The 26,197-nt window shown below is 37.7% G+C and overlaps 1 protein-coding gene across 4 annotated transcripts in view; it reads right to left on the bottom strand.

Moving 5' to 3' along the window:
- The window catches only part of ARID2 (AT-rich interaction domain 2), a 196,013-nt gene that overhangs the window by 55,689 nt on the left and 114,127 nt on the right, over positions 1–26,197 (bottom strand). For all 4 annotated transcript variants that reach the window (XM_026667817.2, XM_026667816.2, XM_026667818.2 and 1 more), the window contains 9 exons: positions 22,236–22,302; positions 21,819–22,069; positions 19,376–19,472; positions 18,838–19,047; positions 18,082–18,249; positions 15,503–15,578; positions 12,010–12,144; positions 10,925–11,121; positions 7,215–10,063 (listed from right to left, as the gene is read on the bottom strand). In XM_026667817.2, coding sequence (XP_026523602.1) covers positions 7,215–10,063; positions 10,925–11,121; positions 12,010–12,144; positions 15,503–15,578; positions 18,082–18,249; positions 18,838–19,047; positions 19,376–19,472; positions 21,819–22,069; positions 22,236–22,302 — 4,050 coding nt within the window. The remainder of the gene's footprint in view (positions 1–7,214; positions 10,064–10,924; positions 11,122–12,009; positions 12,145–15,502; positions 15,579–18,081; positions 18,250–18,837; positions 19,048–19,375; positions 19,473–21,818; positions 22,070–22,235; positions 22,303–26,197) is intronic.

The following is a 26,197-nucleotide window of genomic DNA, read 5'->3' as shown; positions in this document are numbered from 1 at the left end:
TCTTTCAGAAGTATCCCTCTAGGTACTTTTAGATTCAGAGTACCTTGCTTAGATGTTCTCTGTTGTTTAGCCCGGTCTGTCCTGCTTTCCTCTTTGTCTTCCTCCTGCACAATCTTATCCAGTCGGGTTCTTCTTTGAGGTGGCCATTTCTGACCACCGCTGCCACCGCCTTCGGGGAAGGGAGTTTAGACCAGCCAAGGAGGAGAGATGTGGCTCCCCTCCACTCAGCTAGCAATCTCCCCCCTCTTTACCACCTCTATGGGGTGGCTTCAGCCCCGAATCCAAAGGATCAGGGCGCTAAAGCAGCGAGCACAGATCAAAACCGTGCACAATCGCCGTTTTCGGTCTGTCGCTAAAGAGACCCAAACCGTAAGTCCCTAATTTTAGCGTTTTCTGAGATCCTAGTGTATATCAAAGAGACCACTAATTTATGCAAACAAAGAATTCATATGTAACCTGCTTTTTTTGAAATTGTGTACTGTAGAAAGTTAGCACCCACCCTTCTCCTAGAAAAATGAAATATTTTAGGAAATATTAAAAAGGCAGAGTGTTATACCTCCATGGATGAGAAAAGGAAAAACATGCTCTTGGAAAGCAGCATTTGTTAATAGCCCCAGAAAAAGACATTTTATCTACAACACAAAAGACCTTCAGCTCCAGGGTGATGGGATTAGCACTCACTCAGATCCAAACAAGGAGAAAGCCATTAAGCCATAATAGGAATTGTCCAAAGCCCCTTCATTACATCACCCAGCAAGATTCAAGCAAGCTTGGGAATCAAGACAACCTACAAAGTTACCCCTGCATGGCCCCATGGAAGTCTGACAACCAATCAGGATACATTTCTTGCCACAGGAACAGGAAGCAAGTTCAAAGCCCAACAGAGGTTATAAATCTCTCTCCCTCTCTCACCCATGTGCTATTTTGCCCAGTACCTCGAATCATGTGGTCCTGCTGTCCACCATTAAACCATCTTTTCAAGCAATCTCCATGTTTCCAATGTCTTTCTCCCCATTTGGAACTGAACCCAAATAGACATTTCTTCCATTTCTTTAGAATGTTAGCAAGAAATGTGCAAGCTGCCTTTCATAATGATAATCAAAATCAAAGCAACTGAAATTGCCGGTTTGAATAATTAAATGAAGAAACAGCAGATTGTTTTATATCAATTTTCCCTTTTTATGTTTCCAGAATAATTCAATATTAATTGGCAACAAAAAGTGAAGTAATGTGTAATTGTATATTTATAAAATTTAGGAGCATATTCTAAAATCTGATTCTTCATTTATTATAGAATTGTATTTGCTTAGGATTATAAGTAATAGAATTTCTATTTGAGATTTTTTTTATACAGAAAGAGCGTTGGTCTTAGCTGACACACTTCTCAGTGTGCTGAAGGATAATCCAATTGCGTGGGTGTAGACTCCTCTTCCACTTGGAGGCTGAGTCAATCAGATTCCTTGTCACGTCTCCTCCTCCTCCCGAGCATGCCCAGTTTTGATGAAGACGTGTTAATTGACTTGATTCGTATTGGTGCTGGTGATAACTTCCCCTGAACTCTAGTTTAGACAGTTGCCAGGGTGGGACTGGATTATCCTTCAGCACACTGAGAAGAAGTGTATCAGGTAAGACCAATGCTCTTTCTCCAGTGTGCTGGAAGGATAATCCAATTGTGTGGGACATACCAAAGCCGGCTGTCCTAAGGGAGGGAAGCGGTCTGGTCTTGAGTCCCCAATTCTGAATGTACTTTTTGTAGTATCCTTCTGCTGAAGGCCGCCTTAGCCGAGGCTAATACATCCAGCTTATAGCGTCTTATGAATGGGGATGGAGAAGATCACATTGCTGCCCTACAAATGTCAATTCTATTCCATGCGGCTCAATGTACATTCAATGTGTATATCAATATGTAAGTCAATGTATATTCCATGCGGCCATCATAGCCGCGCTTCTGGTCGAATGAGCTGTTACCCATTTGGGTAATGGTAGAATCTGAGATTCATAGGCCTTGGTGATACAAGATCATATCCACCATGGTTGAAGGTGTGATTTTGTTACCCAGCGTGCTCTGTTGGAATGACACAAACAGTGATTCCGTTTTCCTAATAGAGGCTGTCCTCTTTAGGTAAATGCAGGTAGCTCTGCTAACTGGTATTTAGGAAATACCATTTTTTTCTGTAGGTTGTGATTTGGCTTCAGGCAAAAATCTGGTTAAGATAATTTCCTGTGCCCTGTGAAATGATGAATTTACCTTCAGGTGGGGAAGGTGGGGTCCAGCCTTAGAATCACCCTATTTGAGTGAATTATGCAAAGGTCCTCTCTCATGGAGAGGGCTGCTAACTCCGATATTCTTCTTGCTGAGGTAATGGCTACAAGGAATGCTACCTTCCAGGTGAGGAATTGTAGGCTGGTTGATCGTAACGGTTCGAATGGTTCTGTCGTGAGTGCCCTCAGTACTTTAGGTAGATCCCAAGTGGGATATCTGTGTATCGCTGGGGGCTTTAGGTTGGTTGCACCTCTAATGAAGCTGAGCACCAGCGGATGTAAGGCGAGGGATTCCAACTTCCCACAGCCTAATACGGATGCCAAAGCCACCACTTGCCTGTGTATGGTGTTGGGGGACAGGCCCTTGTCCAATCCCTCCTGTAGAAACTCCAGGATTTGGGTCACCAATACATTGGTTGGGTCAATATGTTCTCTGGAGCACCAGCTCCAAAAGGCTCTCCAAGTGGCATCGTAGATTTTGTTAGCTGAAGGCCTCCCAGAGGCCTGTAATGTTTGTATGACTTTACTGGAGCACTTGAGCTGGCTTAGGGCTGAACGTTCAAGTGCCAAAAGGTTAGCTGAAACCATTGCGGATCTGGATGAAGCAAGGCTCCCTGACTGAAAGCTATTCTGTCTCGAGGGATCCTCCATGGTTTGGTCATTGACAGACTGACCAGGTCCCACATACCACAGACGTCTTGGCCAGTGTGGTGCCAGGAATAGGATCTCTGTCCTCTCCTCTATCAGTTTCTTTATAACTCTCGGGATTAGTGGAAGTGGGGGAGAAGCATATAACAGTCCCCAGGGCCATGGAATGCGGAAAGCATTGACTCCTTCTGCCCCTGTTGCTGGGAACCTGGAGTAAAATCTTGGTAGCTGGGCGTTTGATGGAGAAGCCAAGAGGTCCAGGATCAGTCTTCCGAACCTCCCTGATAGCATCTGGATGTAGTCACCACTCTGAGTGGTCGACTGTGGTCCTGCTGAGCGAGTCCGCCTGTACATTCGTTCTCTCTGAGATGTGCTCTGCTCTGATGGAGAGAAGGTGACTCTCTGCCCAGAGTCCTAATTGTCTCGCCTCCTGCATGAGTGCTCTGGAGCAGGTCCCCCCTTGATGGTTGATGTGTGTCTTGGTGGCCATATTGTCCATTAGAATGAGTATGTGGTGTCCTGTAATCCTGTCTTGAAACCTCTTTAGGGCTTAGATGGGCTGCCCTGAATTCTAGCCAGTTGATGTAGTTTCTGAGGTCTGATTTTGACCACTGTCCCTGTGCTATCTGAGACTGGAAGTCTGTGCCCCAGCCAAACAGACGGCATCTGTGGTGATGGATAGGCTTTGTTTCTTTTTAAAAATAAATAAATTTTATTAAACATTTCCCAACAATTTATAACATATCGACACTTTCAATGATGTTACAGCATTGTCAACATTCATATTCATATTATTAGTTACTATGTTACTTTTATGTCTATTGTCTAACCAGGTGTACCAAGAGTCCCAGACCAAATAATACTCCGAATCACCTCTATCTTTTAGCTGTAAGGTCAGCCTGTCCATCTCCACGCAGTCCAAAATCTTTCTTACCACAGTCCACTCAGATGGTATATTATCCTGTTTCCAGTACTGTGCATACACAATTATGGCCGTAGTTGTTATATGTAAAATGATGTATTTGTCTTAGCATTATGTCCCCTTATTATTCACAATAAAATCAGTTATGGTCTGAATTCATTTTTTTGTTTTGTTATTTCCTCTATCCACTTTTTAATCCTACTCTAGTAACTCTTGGCTTCTGGACATGACCACCACATGTGGAAGAAGGTGCCTTGTTTGCTTTTGCATTTCCAACATTCTGGGTTTCTGGTTGGGAACATCTTTTCCACTCTAGCAGGGGGTAGATGCCATCTATAAAACATTTTGTATATATTCTCCTTATATACTGCTGATAATGTTAATTTTTAGTCCCGTCCCCCCAAATATTTTCCCCCAATATTCTAATTCAATGTTATATCCCAAATTTTTTGCCCAAACTATCATGTTTTTTTTTTTACAATTTCTTCCTCCATTTTAAAGTTCAAAAGAAGGTTGTATATTTTAGATATAATATTCTCTTCTGGTCCCTGAGTTATTTTATCTAGTTGTTGCTGATCTTTATAGAATCCATATTCTTCTTTATCTTTTTTATATATTGAATCCCAGGGGTGGGATTCAACTGGTGTTACTACTGGTTCGGTGACTACATTTTGCTGACGCGTGCTGTTCGTGCATGTAATAAACCTTAAGCTGTGCCGCCCGGACAGCTGAAAAGCGCTGTGCACATGTGCGCAGTGTTTGAGAAAACACTGGTGAAAGCTCTGGGCGCTGATGATAAATCGAAGGGCAGGGCCTAGTATTGGAAATGCCGGCCAGTGTACTGAAAACACAGGAATTTCCAATGAGCAGGTAGAATAGGAATGTGTAGTTAAGCCTCCGTAAGATCTATGAAGGTCAGAAAGTCGCCTTCCCGAATGCTCCCCAGTATCAACTGAAGGGACTGCATTTTGAATTTCTTGTATATCAGATATTTGTTCAGTCTTTTTAGGTCCAGAATTGCTCTTCATCCCCCCAAATTCTTTGGAACTATGAACAGGATGGAGTAGAACCCATCCTTGCTCGTCTCATGGGACCGGTTAGATGGCTTGGGTGTCCAGTAGGTGTTGCACTGCTGCCTCCATGAGGTTTCTCTTTACCTCGTCCCTTGGAATCTGACAACTTATGAAGAAGCTCGGGGATGTGGAGAGAAATTCAAGGGAGAGACTTAGTCTCACCGTATTTAGGACCCAGGTGTCCATTGTTGTTGTTTCCCATTGACCAGCAAACAGACTTAGACGGCCGCCAATGGGAGGGTTTATCTGCCCGTCATTTGGCGTGACGGAAGGGGTAGATGCTCATGCCCCTGAATGGATGTTTGTTTTGGCGCTGTTGACCATATCTATCCTTGAAACCAGATCTATCCGGTTGTCTGTGCCCATGTATGTATGTCCTCTGAAACTGGTGGACACCGAATCTGGTATCTGTGGCCCAAAAGGAAGGCCTGAGAAAATATGGAGATTGATGGTGGTCTGATTTTCTGAACCCCGAAAATAGAACCTTCTTCCTGTCTTTATTCTCTACCAACACAGAATCTAGGGCCTCTCCAAATAGTTTGCTTCCGCTGTAAGGGGCAGAAGCTAGCTTCCACTTGGACCTCATGCTCAGGAAGAAGCGGCGTGACCAGGAATCTGACTGACTCAGTTTCCAAGCAGAAGAGTCTACACCCACACAATAGGATTATCCTTCTAGCACACTGGAGAAGCACATACTATGCAGGTACTGGCTGCAAAGCCTAAAAATATTTGCTGTAAAAAGAGCTGGTATTCTTTTAAGAAATCTGATGGTTCTTGCAGCACAATGTTCAGAAAAAAACCTGCTATTTAATAATAGCTTAGCAAATGTATCTTGCTTGGAATGATCAGTTTATTAGTTAAATTTAATATAATTCAACCACTTAATATAGTAGTTTAGAATAACTAGCAACCATAAAAAATCAATATTTATAAGTTGCCATTGTCTTACTTTCTGATATTTCTTTGTACATTTCAAATCCTACATTATATGATGTTACTTTTCTTACTAATAATACAAATTTGCTCATGAACCATTTAACTTTTATCAACATTGCAGAAAGATTTAAAAAGGCTGAAGGTTATTCAGAAGTATGAGCAATGTTACTTCTACCCCATGCCCATACCTGACTAGAAGAGAGCCACATAATGCATTTCTTTTAGGATCTCTGTGGCTGATTTGCAACCATCCTTTACGCAAGTTCAGATTGAACGAATCATGCACGTCCAGATTGAGAACAAATATTTTTTGTAGAGAATAGAAAAAAACAAAGAAATATTATAATACGTCCAAAGTGTATATGCAGGTGGACTCCTTGTCCTGACTGATGTTTAGTTATACAGTATTTTTCTTGGGTAGTGATTTGGGCCGGCCTTAGGCTCTTGACAATAAAGAACAATGATCTGTTTCTTTTGTGCAACTTTCTTTTTCTTTTGTGAAATTTTAAAGTGATTGCAGTTTATATTTTTCTAAGTCTAACTTTCAGGATAAACACAAATAGTTAATTTAATAATATGGGATTCCCTCTGTTGTGAAGCAAGGAAAACTGCTTTAAGTTTATCCCAATTTTGAAAATAACGAATATATCTAGAATAATTAGATAAATTTAGCTAATTAGAATGTGTATCTTAAAAAGGCAAAAAGGAGTCAGCAATGTTATTAAATAGTCTGAGTTCTCATACCATGAGGTAACATTGTTAACAAGATACAGTAATAAGAATATACTTTCAAAACGAATGAACAGATCTAGTGATGAAAAAGAACACATCTCATTAATTAAATACTTCAATGTCTTCTCTACCGAAATAAACTTGCAAGGCTGAAACAATCTCTGCAGAAATCATTCAAAATTCAATAGCTGGTTACATGTTTCTTGATACGTTTTTACATACAATACTATATACAGCATATGTAAAGTACATATGATGTATACAAAAGACAGCTATTGCAAATGAAGGCAATAAGATGCAAAAGACAGCTTGAAATCCGAAAAGAACAGGAACTCAGAAACATTTTAAGCAGTAAAATATAGGAAAGCATCTCAGCTTTTGAAATAAGACATTGAAGAAATAACAGTAAAAACAGTTCTTCTATGCCTAATAAAATTATATCCTAACTTATTTCTATAAATACAAGCTATTGTCCAGAAAATGATGAGCAATAACAGACTGGTAGGATTTACACAATAGTTCTCATTTTAAAGCTTTTGAACAAAATATTGTAAGCACTGAACCTTTATATCCCCAAATACATATGCATATGTGTAAAATTTAATTTAGCAGCTAGAAAATGAAGACTGCCAAGGACCTACCTGTGTGACCATGTTTTGTATGTATGGTGTTGCATGCTGCTGCTGCTGTTGTTGCTGCTGCTTTTGCTGAACAGCACTTTCTATTGCTACTTTTGCTACAGTACTTGGATCTGCTCCAGCTGGTACAGCTACCATAGTTGCACTACAGCCAGCTTTGTTAGGGTCACTTATTGTAACAATTCTCACTCCTACTTTATTGGGGATTCCTGGAATAGTTTCCTTGTCGTTATCCTCTGCTGGCCTCTTTACAGTTTTGCATTCTGCTGTGCCATTAGCTGACCGTACTTCAGATGAGAGAGTAGCTGGGGTTCCACGAGGTCCTGAGTGTGGAACAGCTATGATCTGATGCCCCTGTATAACAGAGGCTGTTGCCTGTGGTGAGACAACTACACTTGGGCGTTGGTGAGGCACATCTGAATTCAAACTTGAAATTAGAGGTCCATTAGATACATCAGGGTTGGTACTACTAGGCTGCTGGGTTAAGAGTTTTGAAGCTTCTTGTGTACTGCTTGCAATAGGCATATTCCCCAAAGCTAAAACAGGTCCATTAGAAAATCTTTCCCCTTGATCACCTTTGGCAGCATCTAGTTGTGTGGCATCCAAATTATCTTGTTCTATTGGAGAAATTTCACCATTTCCTATATGGTTGGAAGTTTTGTGATTTGGAATGTTTTTACTTAAATGGGAACCATCGCCCTTTTCAAAGTCACAGATTCCATTAAGGAGGGGCTTCCTCAAATCACTTTTAAGTTCCTGCATGTCTGGTTGTTCAAAGTTCTGCTTTCCAAGAGCTCCATTTTCATCCATGACTAATGATGATCCATTACTGACTTGTGAGAACTGATTGGCCTCATTCTGAGTTTTCCCTGAGTTAGCTGGAGGTAGACTGGAGTCATGCTTTCTTCCATTTAGAAGACTTCCCACCTGTGTTTCATTTTCTTTTGCATCGCCATTGCTGGTGCTTGCAACTCCTCTTCTGCAAGAAGGGTTTTCCATTACTTCAATTTTGCGCTCATGAATATGTAAGCCCGTTGCCTCCTTTGCTTCTTCTTCCTTTTGGCAAATAATTTTATCTCCTTTGAATGGAGGAGCAGTAGCAGAACATGACTGACCAGCTAGAGGTGCCTGGTTAGGTGGAAGTGCTTGCACCTGAAGCCCAACTGCTGATTGTGACCCACTCATTGTTATTCCAGTTGGAGCAATTATTTGAGTTGCATTTCCCTGACTTGCATTTGCTGTAGCGAAACTAGTATTTGGCACAACTGTTATAGTAACCTGATTGCCAGAAGTCCCTTGAAAAATAGTTGCTGGGCTGTTTGAAATCAACTGGCCCGGCAATATTTGCAAATTGGAAATAGGAACTGTTTGTACTGTTCCTTGGGATTGAATTGCACTCTGGACCAACTGAACATTTTGCTGTCCAACTAGTAATGGCTGAGCAGAAGACTGCCCTTGAACTCCAAAACTCGTTGCTTGGTTATTAGCCATCTGATAAACCACTTGAGGGCTGGGAGCTCTTGCACTGTTTGAAGGAGGAATTTGTGGTGCTGGGAGAATAAGTTTGCCACCAGGAGTAGAAGGGCCTCGTTTAGGAAGCAAGAGTTGTTTTATCAGACTGGATTCATTAGAAGGACCCACCCCAGGACTATTTTGTTGTGGCTGAACTTGCATCTGGACTTGCTGCTGGACCTGGGACGGTGCTGGTGAATGCTGCTGCTGCTGTTGTTGACGCTTTACAGAAAGCATCTGACTGACAGTAGGAGGGGGTCCTTGTGACTGAGAGGTGAGAGGTGGAGATGATATTACTGTGGGGACTTGGTTGTTTGAAATTGGTCCAGGTGATGATGAGGAAGTTGGAGTTAAATTTGGCTGTGCACCCAACTGAACAGTTTGGCCAGCTGGGATTGAAGCTGGATTAGTAAGAACAATTTGGTGAATGGCTGGTGCATATGTTGGACCTTGCTGAGTTGGTTGGCTTACAATCACTACACTTTGCTGAGGTGGTGGTGGTTGCTGCTGAGACTGCTGCATTGGTTGCTGTGCCACTGCTGTTGGGACTTGCTGAGAAGGCTTTGGTGCAATATTCTGAAACCCTACTCTTGATGTTGGTGGATTCTGGACACCAGCAATTGTAACCACCTGCCCAGTTGCAACTTGGAAATTCTGAACTGTAGTAGCAGAAACTATATTCGATGCTGATGTTGTAACATACTGCTGAGGTGCTATAATAACAGCATCTTGCTGCTGGTTACCACCCATGGATTGCTGAGTTGATGTTTGTACTGGCTGTGATGATGTGGTTATAAGCTGTTGAGCCTGGGAAACTGCTGAAGTGCATGCTGGTATGTTCTGTACTCTGCCAAAAATATGACCTTGAGGTACAGCTTGTTGAATTACTGTAACAGGAGTGCCTGAGGATATTTGTCCTGGTACCATTGCATGTAGAGATGACTGCTGAATTACAGGTTGATGAAGTAAAGTCTGGGAGCTGACAACGGTAACAGAGGGTTGTGGTCCTGCATTACTAGGATTTTGATTTGAAGATTGTGCTCCACCTCCTACAGCAATAGTAACAGGGACTGCAGACTGCTGAACTGTGTTCTGTATTACTGTGGCCTTCACTACATCACAAGAAATTGAAGCTTTATTCTGTATGACCGTTACAGGAGCATTCTGTTGATGGGGACTATGAACTAAAGGGTTTTGTGGTATCCTGGAAACAGTTTGTACCACTGTAGATGCACCTTGAATTGGAAAAGACATCTGTGTTGCAGCTATAGTTGAAGATTGATTATTAATAGGATTCCTCTGAAAATGATTTCCTATACTTGATGATCCATGTGGGAATCCTGTTGATAAAGAGGAACAAATCTGAAATGGTAATGCTGAAATCAATAGGAATTAACATTTCTAAATTAAGCTTTGAATACTTCCTGAGTTGGCAGTCATCATGAATTTTATGTATCTCAATATAATGGAGCAAATATTTTCTACTGTATCCTGAAACACTGGAAACCATTTTTCCCTTTCCTTCTTAATTCATTGAAAAAAAATTGTATTAAATGGCCATCCAATTTAAGCAGCTAAACTGGGCACCATTAGATGATTGTTACTTTAGACTCTAACTTTCTCAGTGCACTATAATTTTGAAACTAATGCCAAACTATTATAGTGTACTGAGAAATTAAGTTAAATAAAATTGTTCAAATCTAATTAAACATTTATCTTAACTATTACTCCATACAACCTGCTATTGGAAATTATTATATAATTTAATTAAGAAAATATGCTGGGGTTTTTTTCTTTGGCTTGCAGAGCAAAAATTAGTTAGAGGATCTCCCAGAAAGACCTCACTGCAAGGGAAATAATATAATTGGAAGATGAATATCTTATCCTCTTATCCATTGGCTAGAGAAGTATAACTTTCCACCAACTCAAACTATCCTCTATTAACTTTTTCCCTTTTTATTCCCTTTTGCCTTTTGCCATGTTTACTGGACTATATAGCACATTTTATTTACTGTAATGTATTCCAACCATACTTCCAAAAATATTTGATGCTGATGATATTGCGTTGACAGTCTGGCTACCTTTTACTGTTAAATCTTCCAAACATAATTGCTTTTTCCAGTGACCAAAAATATTTTTGCTCTTATAAATAACTAAAAACTGATCAATAGACAAAGATGAAATTCAAAATATAATAATACCTGCTGGTGAAGCAGATGGAGCTACTTCAGGAACAGAATCAACCCGAAGAATAGGGTTTGAAGAAGATTGTTGCTGATAGTACATCTGAACAGGAAGTGGTATAGCCCTCCTTTTTACTCCGACGACATGAATATGAGCCTGCCCATTGTTACTTGCATCCTCAACTTTCTTCACTGAATGATTTGGAAATATAGTTCTATCAAAAAAAGAAAAAAAGAATGAGAATGTAGGTTTTTTTTTAGGCAGTATGCTTTAAAAATGGAGTTTGGAGTGAATTTTCTCCAGTGAATTAAGGAGAAATGTAGTGCATATGGTTTGGAGCTGAACTAAATATCAATGATTGCCATTTAAGTGAGAGAAAAAATGTAAGGACGAAAGAAAAGCACTTTGAACTGCTGTCATCTATCCTAGATTTTCTGACAGCAGGTAGGGTTATTACAGAGCAATAGGTTCAAAGGAAGTAATATTTGACTTTTGGATGAAAGTTAAAAGGGCTAATTTTCAAAATAAAAATAAAGTGAGCAAACTATACTGAATTTGTATAACATCTATTTGTCTTTTCAAATAACCACTGTTTTTAATAATTACAGCTACACCTTGACTTATGACTACAACTGAGCTCAACATTTCTGTTGCTAAGTAAGTCAGTTTTAAGTAAAATTTTTCCCATTTTATGACCTTTTTGCCACAATTATTAAGTGAATCACTGTAACTGTTAAATTAGTAACATGGTTGTTAAGTGAATCTGGCATTCCCATTGACTTTGTCAGAAGATCACACAAGGTGATCACATGACCCTGGGACAATGTAACCATCATAAATACATGTCAGTTGCAAAGTGGCCAAATTTTGATTAAGTGACCACAGAGGATGCTGCTAAGGTCATAAGTGTGAAAAATGGTCATAAGTCATTTTTTCATTGCTATTGTAAATTGTCACTAAATGGATGGTTCTAAGTTGAGGACTACCTGTATTTAAGGTAAACAATAATGGAATTTTTTTTCAAATTTAGCAGTCTATATCAACTATAGATTTTTTAAAAAATCCAAGCTAGTGTTCTATTCTAGGAATGAGTTTCTCTTACCGAAGACATTTATAAAATCCAGTAGAAGTTAAAATTCCACCTCTAGCTAGTTTACTGCATGTAGAGAGATATTCAGAGTACATTTCAGCTCGGGAGACTGAGCAGTCTGAATTAACCTCAAAATGGGCATTTAACCTGGAGAGAGAAAATAGAGGGGAAAAATCTGGGTGAATAAAACTTAATAAAGACTTATTTCTCCTGACTCTAGAATAATTTTTCTCAGTCTGATACCAACAGTAGCTTGGACAATGCTTTCCAGCTCTTAAAAGTTTTTTCTTCCTACTTTACTAACAATGTATGTATTACAAAAGTTTTGCAATACATGAGATATGGGTCAGACATTTTATTCATATAGCCTTGTTCTCTAAAATTGCTTTAAAAGTATTTTCTCTTAAATGGTCAATATACATCAAATGTTAAAAATTTAAGGCATCCGTGAAATATAATATATGGCCAAGAATAGGTTCTGTATAGGAGTTTCAGTTCATATTCAACACTTAATCATACTAAATATAGGTCACAGTCATATATTGGTCTTAAGAAAACTAAGTTTCTATAATAACACATATTAATCTTCTTGATAAAGGATTAAAAATTCATCCTTTAAGACATGGTTAAATAGTCTTTTCCTGTTCTGACTTCCTATTGTTACCTCTACTTTGACTAGAGACCAATGGAAATATGTTGTGATGTCACAAGAAGGAACAGGGCTGGAATGTTCAAACACTTATTTTTATTTTTTTAATATTTTTTTTAATATTTAAAAATAGACTTTATTAAAGATTTTAAAAAAACATGTACAATACATGGAATACAACATTTTGTTGCAAACGAAATCAATATACAAATACACAACAAATAAACATAAAAACTTATATGTTTCCAATCAACTAAGATGGTGTGATCTTTTATTGAAAACATTAGTTTTACTAATATTCATTTCCTATTTTTGGTAATTGCTCTTAATCTAACCACTTCATTCTTCAAATCCTTATCTTTTAATTTCCTGGTTTTTTATCCTTGATCCACTTGTACCATTTTTCCCAAGCTGTACTATATCTTGAATCTTCCTTATCCCTAAGTTTTTGTATAAGTAGGTCCATTTCAGCGCGGTCAAGAACTTTCTGAATAATCAAATTATTTGTTGGCATTTGGTCACCCTTCCAGCATTGTGCCAACGTAATTCTTGCTGCCGTAATTATATGGAGAATTAAACATTTCGTTTCTTTTGCGTAGTCCCCTTTTAACATCCCAACAAAAATATTTCAGCCTTAAATTCTAGTTGGATATTTGTAATTTCTTTTATCCAAATTCTAATTTTTTTCCAGTATTTTTTACTTTTTGGACAAAACCAAAGAAGATATTTGGGGTTATTTTAAGGGGTGGCATAAATATTTTAGCCTGGGAACTTTAAAGCTCAGTCCGATCCAATGATTCAGATACTGGACTAGAGTATGAAAAAACTGAGCTGGAATTTCATTTTAGCCATGAAAGCCAACTTGGTGCTCCTGAACCAGTTATCTCTTCATAGGAGCAATGGTTAATTACTTCTGAAAATGAGTTGCCATTATAGTTGCCGTGTGTGTGTGTGTATGTGTGTGTGTGTGTGTGTGTGTGTGTGTGTGTATATGTATATATGTAGGTCTAGGTGTGTTCAGGTCTTTTCCCGTGTAAGATTAAGAGTATCTTGGCGACATTCCGGTGAGGTCCCACTCGCCATCCTCAGACTGGTGCTTTCGGCTTCGTGCCAGTGCAAGCAGTGTAAGATTAAGAGTATCTTGACGATGTTTCGGCGAGGTCCCACTCACCATCCTCAGGCTGGTGCTTTCGGATTCGTGCCAGTGCAAGCAGTACACGGGAAAAGACCTGAACACACGTAGACCTACATACCTGTACCCGTGAAAATCTACGTACCCGTGAAAATCTACGAAAACAAATATATATATATATTATTGTACCATACTGCTAAGAAAACTTGCACATGACTCTGTTGCAAGGATTAAGCAAAACTTTTGTTAAAAAATGTGCTGCATTTTACAAACTTGATAATATCCAAAAGTCTGGAGAAAATTTTTAAGTACTTAAGTATGGAGGATTTAATATATAACTATCAAGTAGTGGAATTAAAAACAACTAAGAACTTTGTGGGAACAGACCAAAAGTCTTATGTAGTACAGCATTCTATTCCTACAGCAGTAAATGAGATAACCCCAAAAAAATCTCAAACAAAACAAATATAATAGAACCCTTTTATCCAGGGGTGGGATTCACATTTTTTTTACTACCAGTTCTGTGGGTGTGGCTTGGTGGGTGTAGCTATGTAGTCATGTGACTGGGTGGGTGTGGCTATGTGTTCATGTGGCTTGGTGGGTCAAAAGAGAGAAACTCACTTTAACAATGCTCTGGGAGCAAGGTATTGTACTATATGGCCTCCAAGGTCCCTTCCAGCCCTGGATTGCTGTGCTGTTTTAAAGCATCCTCTGAAGCTGGTCTAGTGCCAGAGTTTGTGGTCCTTCCTTCCTCTTCTTTTTCTCTCCCTCCCTCCCTCTATCCATATCTCATTCACTTTCACTTCCCTCTTTCTCCTTTCCCTCCCTCCCTGCCTTTTTTCTTTCTTTTTCTTTCTTTCTTTTTCTTTCTTTCCTTCCTTTCTCCCTTCGCTCTCTTTCTTTCTCCCTTCTCTCCCTCCCTCCCTCTTTCTTTCTCCCCTCCCTCTTTCTTTCTCCCTTCTTTCCCTTTCTTTCTCCTTCCCTCCCTCCCTCTCTCTCTCTCTCTCTCTCCTCTCTCTCTTTCTTCTTTCTTTCTTTTTCTTTCTTTCTTTCTTTCTTTCTTCCTTCCTTCCTTCTTCTTTCTTTCTTTCTTTCTTTCTTTCTCTCTCCCTCTTTCTTTTTTTCTTTCTCTTTCTCCCTTCCCTCCTGCACCACACTCCCTGTTTTGGGCCTAGTAAGCCTACCTGCAGCCTCCTGGGAGCAAAAACAGGACACGGGTGGGGCGCATCATACCTCCCCCGCCCCGTTTTGGGCCTAGTAAGCCTTCCTGCACTTACCTGGGAGTCAGAACCAGATGCTTGGGATTCCTGGGAAGGGCAGGAGGGACGGTGCCAGCTGGTCTTCAGAACTACCGGTTCGCCAAACTGGATGTAAAATTAACATCCGGTTCGCTCAAACCGGCCAAAACCAGCTGAATCCCACCCCTACTTCTATCTAAGTAAAATAAGCTTGGTTTCATTACAAATATTAAAAGCATACATGGAATTTAAATATGCTGAACTTCTGTTCATTATATTCATGTGTATGCTATATAATGAAATAACTGAAGAAATTCTCACAAGGAAATTCTTTCCTTGAATAAAGCATTCAAATTAATTGATAAATATTTCTTCAAAATAGAATATATTATTTTTTGTTTATGTTTCAAGAATGATTATGAAGTTTTAAAATGAATACAAAAGCTATTTATTTCATGGAATATATCATCAGAATTAAATACTCACCACTGGCATGCAAATTTTTCGCTGTCAATTTCTACTATTCCTGGTGGTGGAGCAACATGTTGTGGTGCTCTTGGTGCTATGAAAAAAAATTATCAATGTAATATAAAAATTATATAATCTTTGGATTGCTTGCCATTACTCTTTAAAAGACTTATAAAAGCTATTGATATTGTTCACTTTTCATTTTAAATTAAGAATGCTATCCATGCAGAGTTCAATAGACAGATTGCAATTGCTCCAAATTAGGGGATGGAATGCATGAATGGAGAGAGAGAGAGAGAGAGAGAGAGAGAGAGAGAGAGAGAGAGAGAGAGAGAGAGAGAGAGAGAGAGGGAGGGAGACCTCTCCCCCCCACACACACACAAATACACAGAGGCAGGGATGGGATTCAAATTTCTAACAACCGGTTCTGTGGACATAGCCTAATTTGTGGGTGTGGCTTGGTGATCATGTGACTGGCTGGGCATGGCTTGTATGTAAATATTATAAATATTTATGTAAATATTGATTTTTTTTAAAAAAAGCAACTTTTACCCAAAATCAGGCAAAGCAGGCAGGCAGATTGAGTTGCTCACAGAATCATTCAGAGATCTATCAGCTACCTGAGTCTGTCACATAAAATTTGCTTGCCGTGAGTCTGTACTGAACAATAGAACCTTCAGTCCTAAGGAAGGTTCAGCTCTGCAAAAGAGCCAAAGATCTAAAGACTAACTAGAAAGCAAGAAATGCAACAATTTCCTGCTTTCTAGCTAATCTAAATCTCCTGGTGAAGCAGAACAGCTGATGGCCAGAAAAAGGAAAAATAGCAACTTAGCAGGCAAGTTTTCCAGGTAAGGAGTAAGTGGGCGGGGAGGGTTCCTGAGGGCCATGTGGGCGGTGCAGCCTTGTGTTCCCACGCAGCCTGGATTAATTGCTTTTGGGGATGACATTTCTCTGCGGACCACCAAAATTTTCTCCACTGGTTGGTGACTGCTGCTCCAGAGGGTAAGATGTTCCAAAGGGCATGCACAATGGCAGAGAAGGCTCTTCTTCCAGTTCCCACTAGCTGGAACACGCTGGTTGATGTGTCTCGAAGCATGTCTCCTCTGCTGGCATTGGTGGGGCCGGCCAATCTCAATGGGATGAGACAGTCCCTCAAATAGCCTGGACCCATGCCATAAAAGGTTTTAAAGGTGATTACCAACACGTTGAATTGCACCTGAAGCAAACTGACAGCCAGTGCAGCTCATGGAGCAATAGTGTTACATGGGCACCCCTGAGAACCCCAAGAACTGCCTGTACCACCACTCTACATCAACCGTAACTTCTAAATGCTCATCAGTAGCCCCATGTAGAACGTGTTGCAATAATCCAACCATGATATGACTAAGGTTTGAATGACTGAGTGCAGGGACTCCTGATCCAGAATAAGCTGCAACTGGCGCACAACCTGAAGTTGTGCAATGACTCCCCTAGCTATGACTGCCACCTGCTCTTTTAACATGAATTGTGAGTCCAGGAGACCCTCCAAGTTGTAGACTGGATCCCTCTGTGGTAGTGCCATCCCATCCAGAAGTGAAAATGTCAAAGTCCTGGATCTTGAGGCTCTATGCACTGAAAGCCAATTCTTGACAAGGTTCAGTTGAAGTCTGTTGTCCCCCATCCAGGCCCCCACAGCCTCTAGACACAGCGAGAGGGCAAACAGCATCAGTTGGGTGACCAGTTATAGAGTTGAGTCATTGTCAGTATATCATCTTAACCATAGTGACAGATGGTCTCACCCAGCAGCTTCATATAGATGTTAAAAAGGAGTACCGAGCCCTGCAGTATGCCATTATGATAAATATTAGTTCTGTATTAGGATTTTTCTAGTAAACCAGGATTTTCTTACAACCCAGGATTCTGAAGGAAATAGTAGACATAATCTTAGAGCAACCGAATGTAAACTTTCATAGTTCCTGTAGCACAGGGGAACTATCAGAAGACTGGAAAAGAGCTGATGTAGTTCCCATCTACCAAAAGGGTGGGGGGTGGGGGTGGGAAATGGACTCAAGAAATTACAGGCCAATCAGGCTTTTTTTTTTACTATTGCCCAAATCATCACAGCTCTTCAGATATGTGGCAAAGCTTAAAGTTTAAAAAAATCCAGCAACAATAAACTGTGTTAAGAAGTATTTCAGAATTTAAATAAAAAATATATACAAAAAGTACTTACAGAACATAGCAGTGACTGTTTATGAAAATAAATCACCTAGGCATATCCTTATTTCTACTGCATAGAAATAATAAAATATACACCCCATATTTTACTATCATCATAATTTAGAGATTTATATGTTTCTATAATAAAAGATATGATTTCCAATATATAATAATTCAAGATGATAAACATACCTAATTCTTCTTCCTTCTCTTATTTTCCACACAACAACAAACCTGCTAGATGAATTGAGTGGGACAGTGACTGGCCCAAAGTTACATAGACAGATTTGATGTCTCGGAACGACTAGATTTGATGCCTTGGAAGGACTAGAACTTACTCCTGCTTTCTAGACTGGTGCCATAATCACTAAACCAAACTTCAATAGGGTAATACTAACCTGGAGTAGCAGGGGCATGTCCCTGTGACGAAACTTGTTCCACAGCTTGTGGCCTAATTTCAGAGAGTATTTGATGGTTGGTACTTTGATGTTCAACAAGTTTTACTGCACCGAGTGCATCACCTCCAAACATCTGGATGTCCATTGAAACCAGGCATACTAATGTATCTATAAATTAGCATAAATTATATATTTTATTCTACTAAAAGAATTAATTTCAGAAAGTTATTGTATTAAGTTAAACTGAATTCAGTTAAAGTAGAGATTTATAGATTTGCTAGACTTATTTGTATTTGTTTTGGTATCATAGGCAGAATTCATGATTGAAACCTCCAATATCCACTTCTGTTTATGTTTTATTTAAAAACTGAAACAGATTTTTGTATAAGAAAAAATGGTTTCTTATTAGCTGTGTTAGTCTATTGCTTATCTATGGCGCTTCTATTGGTTATTATTTGCACCTTATCATAATACTGTAAAAGTTTACCATGATAGGAACTATGCAAATTAAATAAATATAGTATCTGCATAATTTTATTGGAACAAATAATAAGGCTTCTTTTGCAAGACATTTATGTAGCACTTTCAGTTTGCCAACTGCTTTCTGATCCTTGCCATGATTACCCATAGCACAAAAAAGAGGAATTAAGGCAAAGGACAAGCCATATATCACTTTACAGAAAAAACATCTAACTAAGGATTACCGAGGGCCCTAGTAATACAAGTATTTTGTTAAAATCAACTCTGATACCTCACCTATACTTTTATCAACTTTAGCTATTTTGCTACAGGCCACTTCACCCATTTCAGTGAGCATATAGAGCACTTCCAAAGCAGATATAACAAGTAAAACGTCAGGTAATGTGAGATGACAGATGATTTCTTTGTAAGATTCTTGATCTACATATTCACAAATTAAGACACCATTGTCTTCAGCTTTACAAAGATTACCCAAGATTTCCATGCCTGAAACAAACAAACCAAAAACAGTGTCATATGGATGTCACAAAAGAGCAAAATTTGTTCTCTGTTCCCAGAGTAAATAATACAGAGTAATAGTTTCAAGTTACAAAATCACAGATGCCAGTTGAATATTAGAAGAAAAAAGAAGTGTGACAGTGGAACCAGTTACCTAAATGAGGTAGTAAGTTACTTCACAATAATTATCTACAAAGAATCGTTTATTTTTCTGTGCTAAGTATTAGGCTGGACTTAATCTAAATAGACGGTTCTTCCTCTGACTTTTATAAAAGTGATATTGTACACAAGATACTGTAATCACATAAATTCTTACCCCGCATTTTTAAGAATCTGTCTCTTGACATTAAGCACTTAGTAACAGTATGAAACATTAGATGAGTTGTTTTAAAATCAACAGGGTCCAAGAGAAGCTGAAAAAACAGAAAGCAAATATTAATGATTGAATGATTCATCTTATAAAATTAATATCATTATGGAAATCTTCCAAATTAATTTTAAGTAGTACTTAAAACATATTGAAAATGTTATATGCTTTCTGTTATTTTATTTACTATTTCCGTACATAACCTATATTTCTATGCACTTTGCACTTAAGTAGATAGTTAACACTAAAATGAAAATGAACAAAATTTGAAATTGGCATTATCATCATCAGCAGCATTCTTAATCCCAAAGTTCCAATTTCTATTCAATAACAGATCCAGTATCTTAATTTAATTTTCACTTATCCCATCCTTACATCTAGCTCATTGTTAGCAACAACTATGGTAATAAAATATTTTCCTAGAGTTAGACAGCAACCTGTTTCATATGCATCCTAAAGGACTATGTTGTGGGACTCCACAAGGCAATGTTAAAGTATCAAACACTTCTTATCTAAATGTAGCATGGCATGAAGGATTAAAACCACTGTAATACAGTGGCTCCTAAGCCTACCAGTACTTCAGAATGGTACTGTGGAGTTTCAAAAACCACCATCTAAAGAAACTAGTAAGGCCATACCTTTCTCAGTCAAGTTCCACATTTTTACTTCAAATATTTCACAATATTGGATATCATTCTGAGAATTACTTAATTTGCATTACAGATAGTACTTGGCTTATAAAAGCAATTGGGACCAGAATTGCCATCGCTAAGGGCTATGGTTATAAAACACAATGTTGTGAGTGCGCCACTTATTGATGACAATTCTGTGAGTGCCATTTGCTATCAATAAGTGAGGGCCACTCAGCTTATTAAGCAAGGATCTCCTATAACTGCTATTTATGATTTCTTGCCAGCTTCTCCACTGACTTCTCTGGTAGGAAGCTGGCAGGGAACATTGTAAATTGTGACCATGTGACCATGTGAGAAGCTGTGAAAGCCAGGGACTGGTTGTAAGTACCATTTTTTCAATGCCATCATACCTTTGAACAATCACTGAACAAATAATTGCAATCCAAAGAATACCTGTATTTTTATTATCTAATAATTCAATTTTAGCTGTGAAGTTATCAAAGAAAAGTGAACAATTTCTCTTTTTCAGCTGAATGCAACTTAATGCTTTGTACATGGGAATAAACACTGCTAAATATCACGGGAATGTTTTTAACACATATATTTGACAGGTATTTTTCTATAACTACTAATAGGAATATATTTTTAGAATAGAATATAATTATTTATTGGCCAAGTGTGATTGGACACACAAGGAATTTGTCTTGGTGCAAATGCTTTCAGTGTACATAAAAGATACATTCATCAAGAGTCATCAGGTACAACACTTAATAATAGCCATAGGGTACAATAAGCAATTAAATCATACTAGAAACAGTCAATATAAATCGTAAAGACACAAGCAACAATCATACAGTCACAAATGGGAGAGGATGGGAGATAAGGAGTGATGAGAAGATTAATAGTAATATTAATGCAGACTTTGTAAATAGTAAATTTGTAAATTTTCTGGTTATATTTATCTAGATATTTTATAAATACCTTAATCTTAATTTTTAATTAAAATATATTTCAATACTTTAAAATAGTATTTATTGGTGCATGATTGCTAAAAAGTAAGCCTCACTGTTCTACCAAGTTTGCATAATAAATGTTAAGAACAGTTTAGAATTTGAAGTAATTAACCTTATTCTTCCAAATGGTAATTAACAAACAATGGGATAAACACAATTTTTAATTACATTACATGGATTTTAAGAATGAGAACAAGAGTAGTAAAACCTAACCTCTTATATATTTTCATTATAGTTAATTTGTAGCTCAATATTCTGCTTTTAAAAAAATAATATCAAGTAGGAGCGTTTACACATTTTATATTCAAGATAGGACTTTTCATTTCAATAAATTATTTTTGAATTGTTATGTTCTGGGCGGTGTTAGAAGAAATTTCATTCTCTTAATTCTTCTCAGGGAAGCAAAACTATTTTTTTTTTAAAAAAAAAATCTGCTTAGCCAGCTGTCATTTAAGAGATGTTCAACAAAATCCAAAGAAAGTACACTTGTAGGTAACACAAAATGCAATGCTTCATAGGAAAAAAATAGGATTCAGATTTAAGCGATTACTATTCTGTTACTTCAGGTTAGGTTTGGATCTAAACAACTTTATTTAATGATCTTTGATGATAAGTAAAATATCTGAGAAATTACCAATCCCATTGTGTTTCCTTTTATATAACACTCCATAAGGTAAGATAGATATTCATTCCTATTTCATACTTTAAGCTATTTAAATTATAGGTATCATTTTTTAAATTTCTTACCTCAGCAGCAATATTTCCTAAAGTATCAAGCCCCAATTGTCTTAAAGAAATAAAATGACTATGAGCAGAGAGCAACAAAAAACGAAGGCAAGTACGATTAGCTGCCAATAATTTTACATTTCCCTCCTCAAAGGAGAGATTTCTTAAAATCACTGCTATCTGGAGAACTCGCTGTCCTTCAATATCATTAATGCCCAACTTGCGTGGTGGATGAAATAAAGACTCCCATATCCAATCTTCTGATACAGTATCTATAAAAATAAGATAATTGTTTTAATGCTCAGTGATACAGTATCTATTAAAATAAGATAATTAGATACAGATAATGTAACAGTATCTATAAAAATAAGATAATTGTTTTAATGCTCAGTTCAAGATATGCCAACAATATTCTATTATTTATCCACTGCAACTCACCTTGAGATTTGTTTCTGTCAGAAATAAGGTCACGTACTTCATTATCGTCAACAATATCCTTCCAAAACTAAGGCAAAAAAAAAAAAAAAATTTAGTGTGAAACTTAAAAGGGAATTTATTCCTAAAACAGTTGGTGCGTAATAATGGAAGAAAATCATGTATTGCACACAGTATTTATTTAGTAGGAAGCTTTCTAGGAAATAAATAATAGAATTGTGTAGGGGCAGGCCTCAGTTAATGATGGTGCTTTGCTAAGTAACAAAGTCATAAAATGCAGTGTTACATGACCAGAACAACTTACAAAAGCAGATTCAATTGTGGTCATTAGGTGAATTCTACTTGGCTATTAGGCACAATTTCACATGATCCTCATTTGTGACCTCCATCCAGTTTCTATCGGTTTTTGATTGTTGGAAGCTCATCATGAAAGTTACAAGTGGCAATCATGTGAATCCAGGGTGCTGAAATCATTGTGACTGTGAACAAGTTGCCAAATGCCTGAACTGTTATCATATGACTTGGCAATACTATGACCACTGTAACTTTGAGGAGTAGGATTAGTGTCCTTATGAAATGTCATTATAACTTCAAATAGTCTTTGAATAAATGGTTATTAACTGAGGACTACAAAAACTTCTCTCTAATGGATCTTTATTTAATATATAAGCACCTAAGGTTTTCAATGGTAGATTTTGACCTGTATACATATACATGTACATCTACATATACACACATACATACACACACATACATATATAAGATTATAATGGTACAGTACAATTTTAGTCTGATTTTCATCCTTTAACTCAAACTTTAAATAAGATTATTTCAATAGATATGAATTATAAGATCTTCATATTTAACCTCAGTCTGTCTTTTTGAAATTTTAAATAAAGTTAGCATTTATCGTCAGTGTGTGTGCATGTATGCATATGTGTTCAAAAAATTATGCTTATTCTCCCAGGATTTGAATAAATTAAAAAGCATAAAAACAAGTTTAAATACTACACTGAACCACCAATTACAATTAGTCATATGATAACACAATCTTATTGCCTATCATAGATATAATTATAGAAATAAAGTGATACAATCCTTAATCATAAATCTGATTAAGTTTGTAAGATGCACTACACATGTAACATTAAATAAATAAAACATTAAAAAGAAAATTAGAATTTTCAACATATAAATATGTTAGAACTAATGTTAACAAATGGGATTTTAAAGTAATTTAATGTTTCAACTGCTTTATATAAAACAGCTATAGTTTGGAATTCATCCAAAGTCTTAAAAATCTAAACATACTGAAACTATAGTGCAGCATTATTGGAACTAATGGTACAATTAGTTTCCTAAAGCATAATTAATTCAACTGATGTTGTAAGCTAAACATGTTATAATTTGGTTTATTTCCATATGGCTAATCAAATATAAAAACATTTAACATTCCCGATATAATTATTAGTAAGTTCTACCTTGTTATATGCCAAAATGCAAAGAAGACTCAATATATCAAGTCTTTTAAGGGCATGAATAGATTCCATTTTTGCTATCTAGCGATAGGACATGTCAAATTTTTCAACTTTCAATTTCCAAACATTAGAGGTGGTCAAAAGTTGTGACATGCTTTGGGGATTGTAAAGGTATTTTGGTAATATAATTTAGATATGCTTGGTAAGTAACTACATAACTTTTTAAGATTTTGTTTGCTTCATTTTACATGTTCAACTATCTTTCTCTTTTTGTTAAATGTTATTTTGTCTGAGTGTTAATACTACTGGCCTCATTTCCTGTGAGTGTGATAACTGATCTGTAATGGCTTCTAAAAAAAGAACAAGGCTTTTGTTTTGGGAATGGCAGAGACTTGTTGCTGTCTGAACTCCCATCACTGCGAGAGGTTCTCAGATATGGCTTACTATTAAGAGAACAAAGTAGTGGCTAGAAACTACCCAGCAGCCAGTCTTGCAAGAGACATATATCCAAAAGTGCTTAAAAAGTGAGAACGAGTGAACAGTTCTTTTGTGGCCCCTGTTGTAAATTTACGAGTGACAATCTTGAACAAGATCCAAGAAAGCTGGGATCAAGCCAAAAACATATCTCTTGGTAGAGGAAAGCTAGATGTCAGAGACTTTCACTGTGAAACTTGACAAACTGTTTGACATCCTCAACTGCAAGTGTCAATCTGTGTTCCGAATTTGGCTGTCCTGCTGGCTGCAAAAGAGAAGCTCACATTAACTGCACCTGCCTTAAGGAGAAGAAGATACCATTGAGGGAACTTGTTTTCGTTAAAGGTCAGAGAAACAAGATTGATACTTTTGGATTGCACCAGATTGGTTTGCCAGGTGTGCCCAAGCAGAAATGACTAGGCAAAAGGCAAAAGTGGCAAGACAATCAGAGACAAAGGCTCGCTAAATATAAGCAGAGTATTCCAGACATTTTGATACTGACAAAGTAATTGTCTCTTATGATGAAAATGAAGAACAGATGACTGATGATGAAGAGGAATGTGATGGAAATTATGAAGAGGCCTTAGATCAAAAACATATGCTTTCTACTTCAAAAGAAAAGTCAGAATGAAATAGATTAGAACTAACAATTGTTGCTATGCAGAGCATAAGATAGTGTTGGTTGAATTTGATGAGCTCTGTAAGAAGGTTGAAATAGAATGCATCTTCTTCGATGCCCATATAGATGCAACTAAAGTTATGCTGAAAGCAAACAATTCAGATCAGCAATTCCCCAGTACCATCAAAGAAGAACATTATTCTTTGTGCAGTGAGCCAGGTGGAAGATATCTTTATCATTTCACTCCAGAGAAAGGCTCAAAAACAGGAAAATCTGCTCAAGTGATTGCAGATAATCTCATGAAGAAAGGCATTGACAAAAGCTTGAAGGCAATTGGAGAAGATTCTACAAATGTTAATACTGGCTGTAAAGATGGTGCCAGACACTGGGTAGAGGTCAAGCTTGACTGGAAGTTGAGCTGGTTGGTGTGTGCACTCCACACGAATGAGTTACCTCTATGACACTTAATCACAAAATTGGATGGGAAGACTTTGTCTAACAACAAATGGGCAGGTAAAATTGGCAATATGTTAGACACTACAACAAATATTGATCCTTCATTCATCAGAGTTCCAATTGGTGAGCCTCTCGTTTTACTGAGTGACCGTGTTGTATAGGATTTCTCTACTGATCAAGCATATGAATATAGGATCACACAGGCAATAAGGACAGAATTTCCCATAGATCTGGCTCTTCTGACAACTGCAAATAGGCTTTCTCGAATACGGGTTTCAAAATATGGCTTTAAAGGCAAAACTCTCAAAAACTTAAGAATGATAGTGGAGTACATTGTTGGGTGTGCACTATCCTTGCTGATTCAATATCAAAGTAAAACATTTCTGGATTGAAGGTCCATTTCATGTGTTGTTCCAGCTATAGAAAGTCAGATTGCAAAAGAAGGCTGTAGTAGATGCTGTTTTGCCAACCATTCAGTGCTCAGCATAGTATGCTTTCAGTGAAATGATAATCCAGACACTCTTGTGTTCAGGTGACATTCAACAGAGGAGAGCTGGTATGCAAAAGACCATTGACTTGAGAGGTGCAGACAATGACGCACTAGGAAATTTTTCTGTACGTGCAAGAAAAGCACCTTTAATTAACATTGGAGCATCCATTCTGCTGGAGCTGGTCTGAAGGTGTTTATGAGCCACTTTTGACGTGCAGGCTGACTACAGCAGAAATAAAGAAGTTCATTGACGAACAATACAAATACCACAGTGGCCCTGTCATGCCCAATCAATAGATGTATGAAACAGGTAACAGAGGTAGCAAGCCGAGTGTATACACAACAAACATGAGGCTTAGCCTCTTACCAGAGGCTAAGAAGCAAATCAGTAGTTGATGTCGAAGAACAAATCAAAACAAGATTTGATGAAATTCATTTAAACATTTTA

The sequence above is a fragment of the Notechis scutatus genome, chromosome 6, assembly GCF_049901735.1.
Source record: "Notechis scutatus isolate UNSWTSFEM ecotype Mainland chromosome 6, rNotScu1.2, whole genome shotgun sequence".
NCBI classification, from domain to species: Eukaryota; Metazoa; Chordata; class Lepidosauria; order Squamata; family Elapidae; genus Notechis; species Notechis scutatus.
This window is presented reverse-complemented; position numbering and strand designations above follow the sequence as displayed.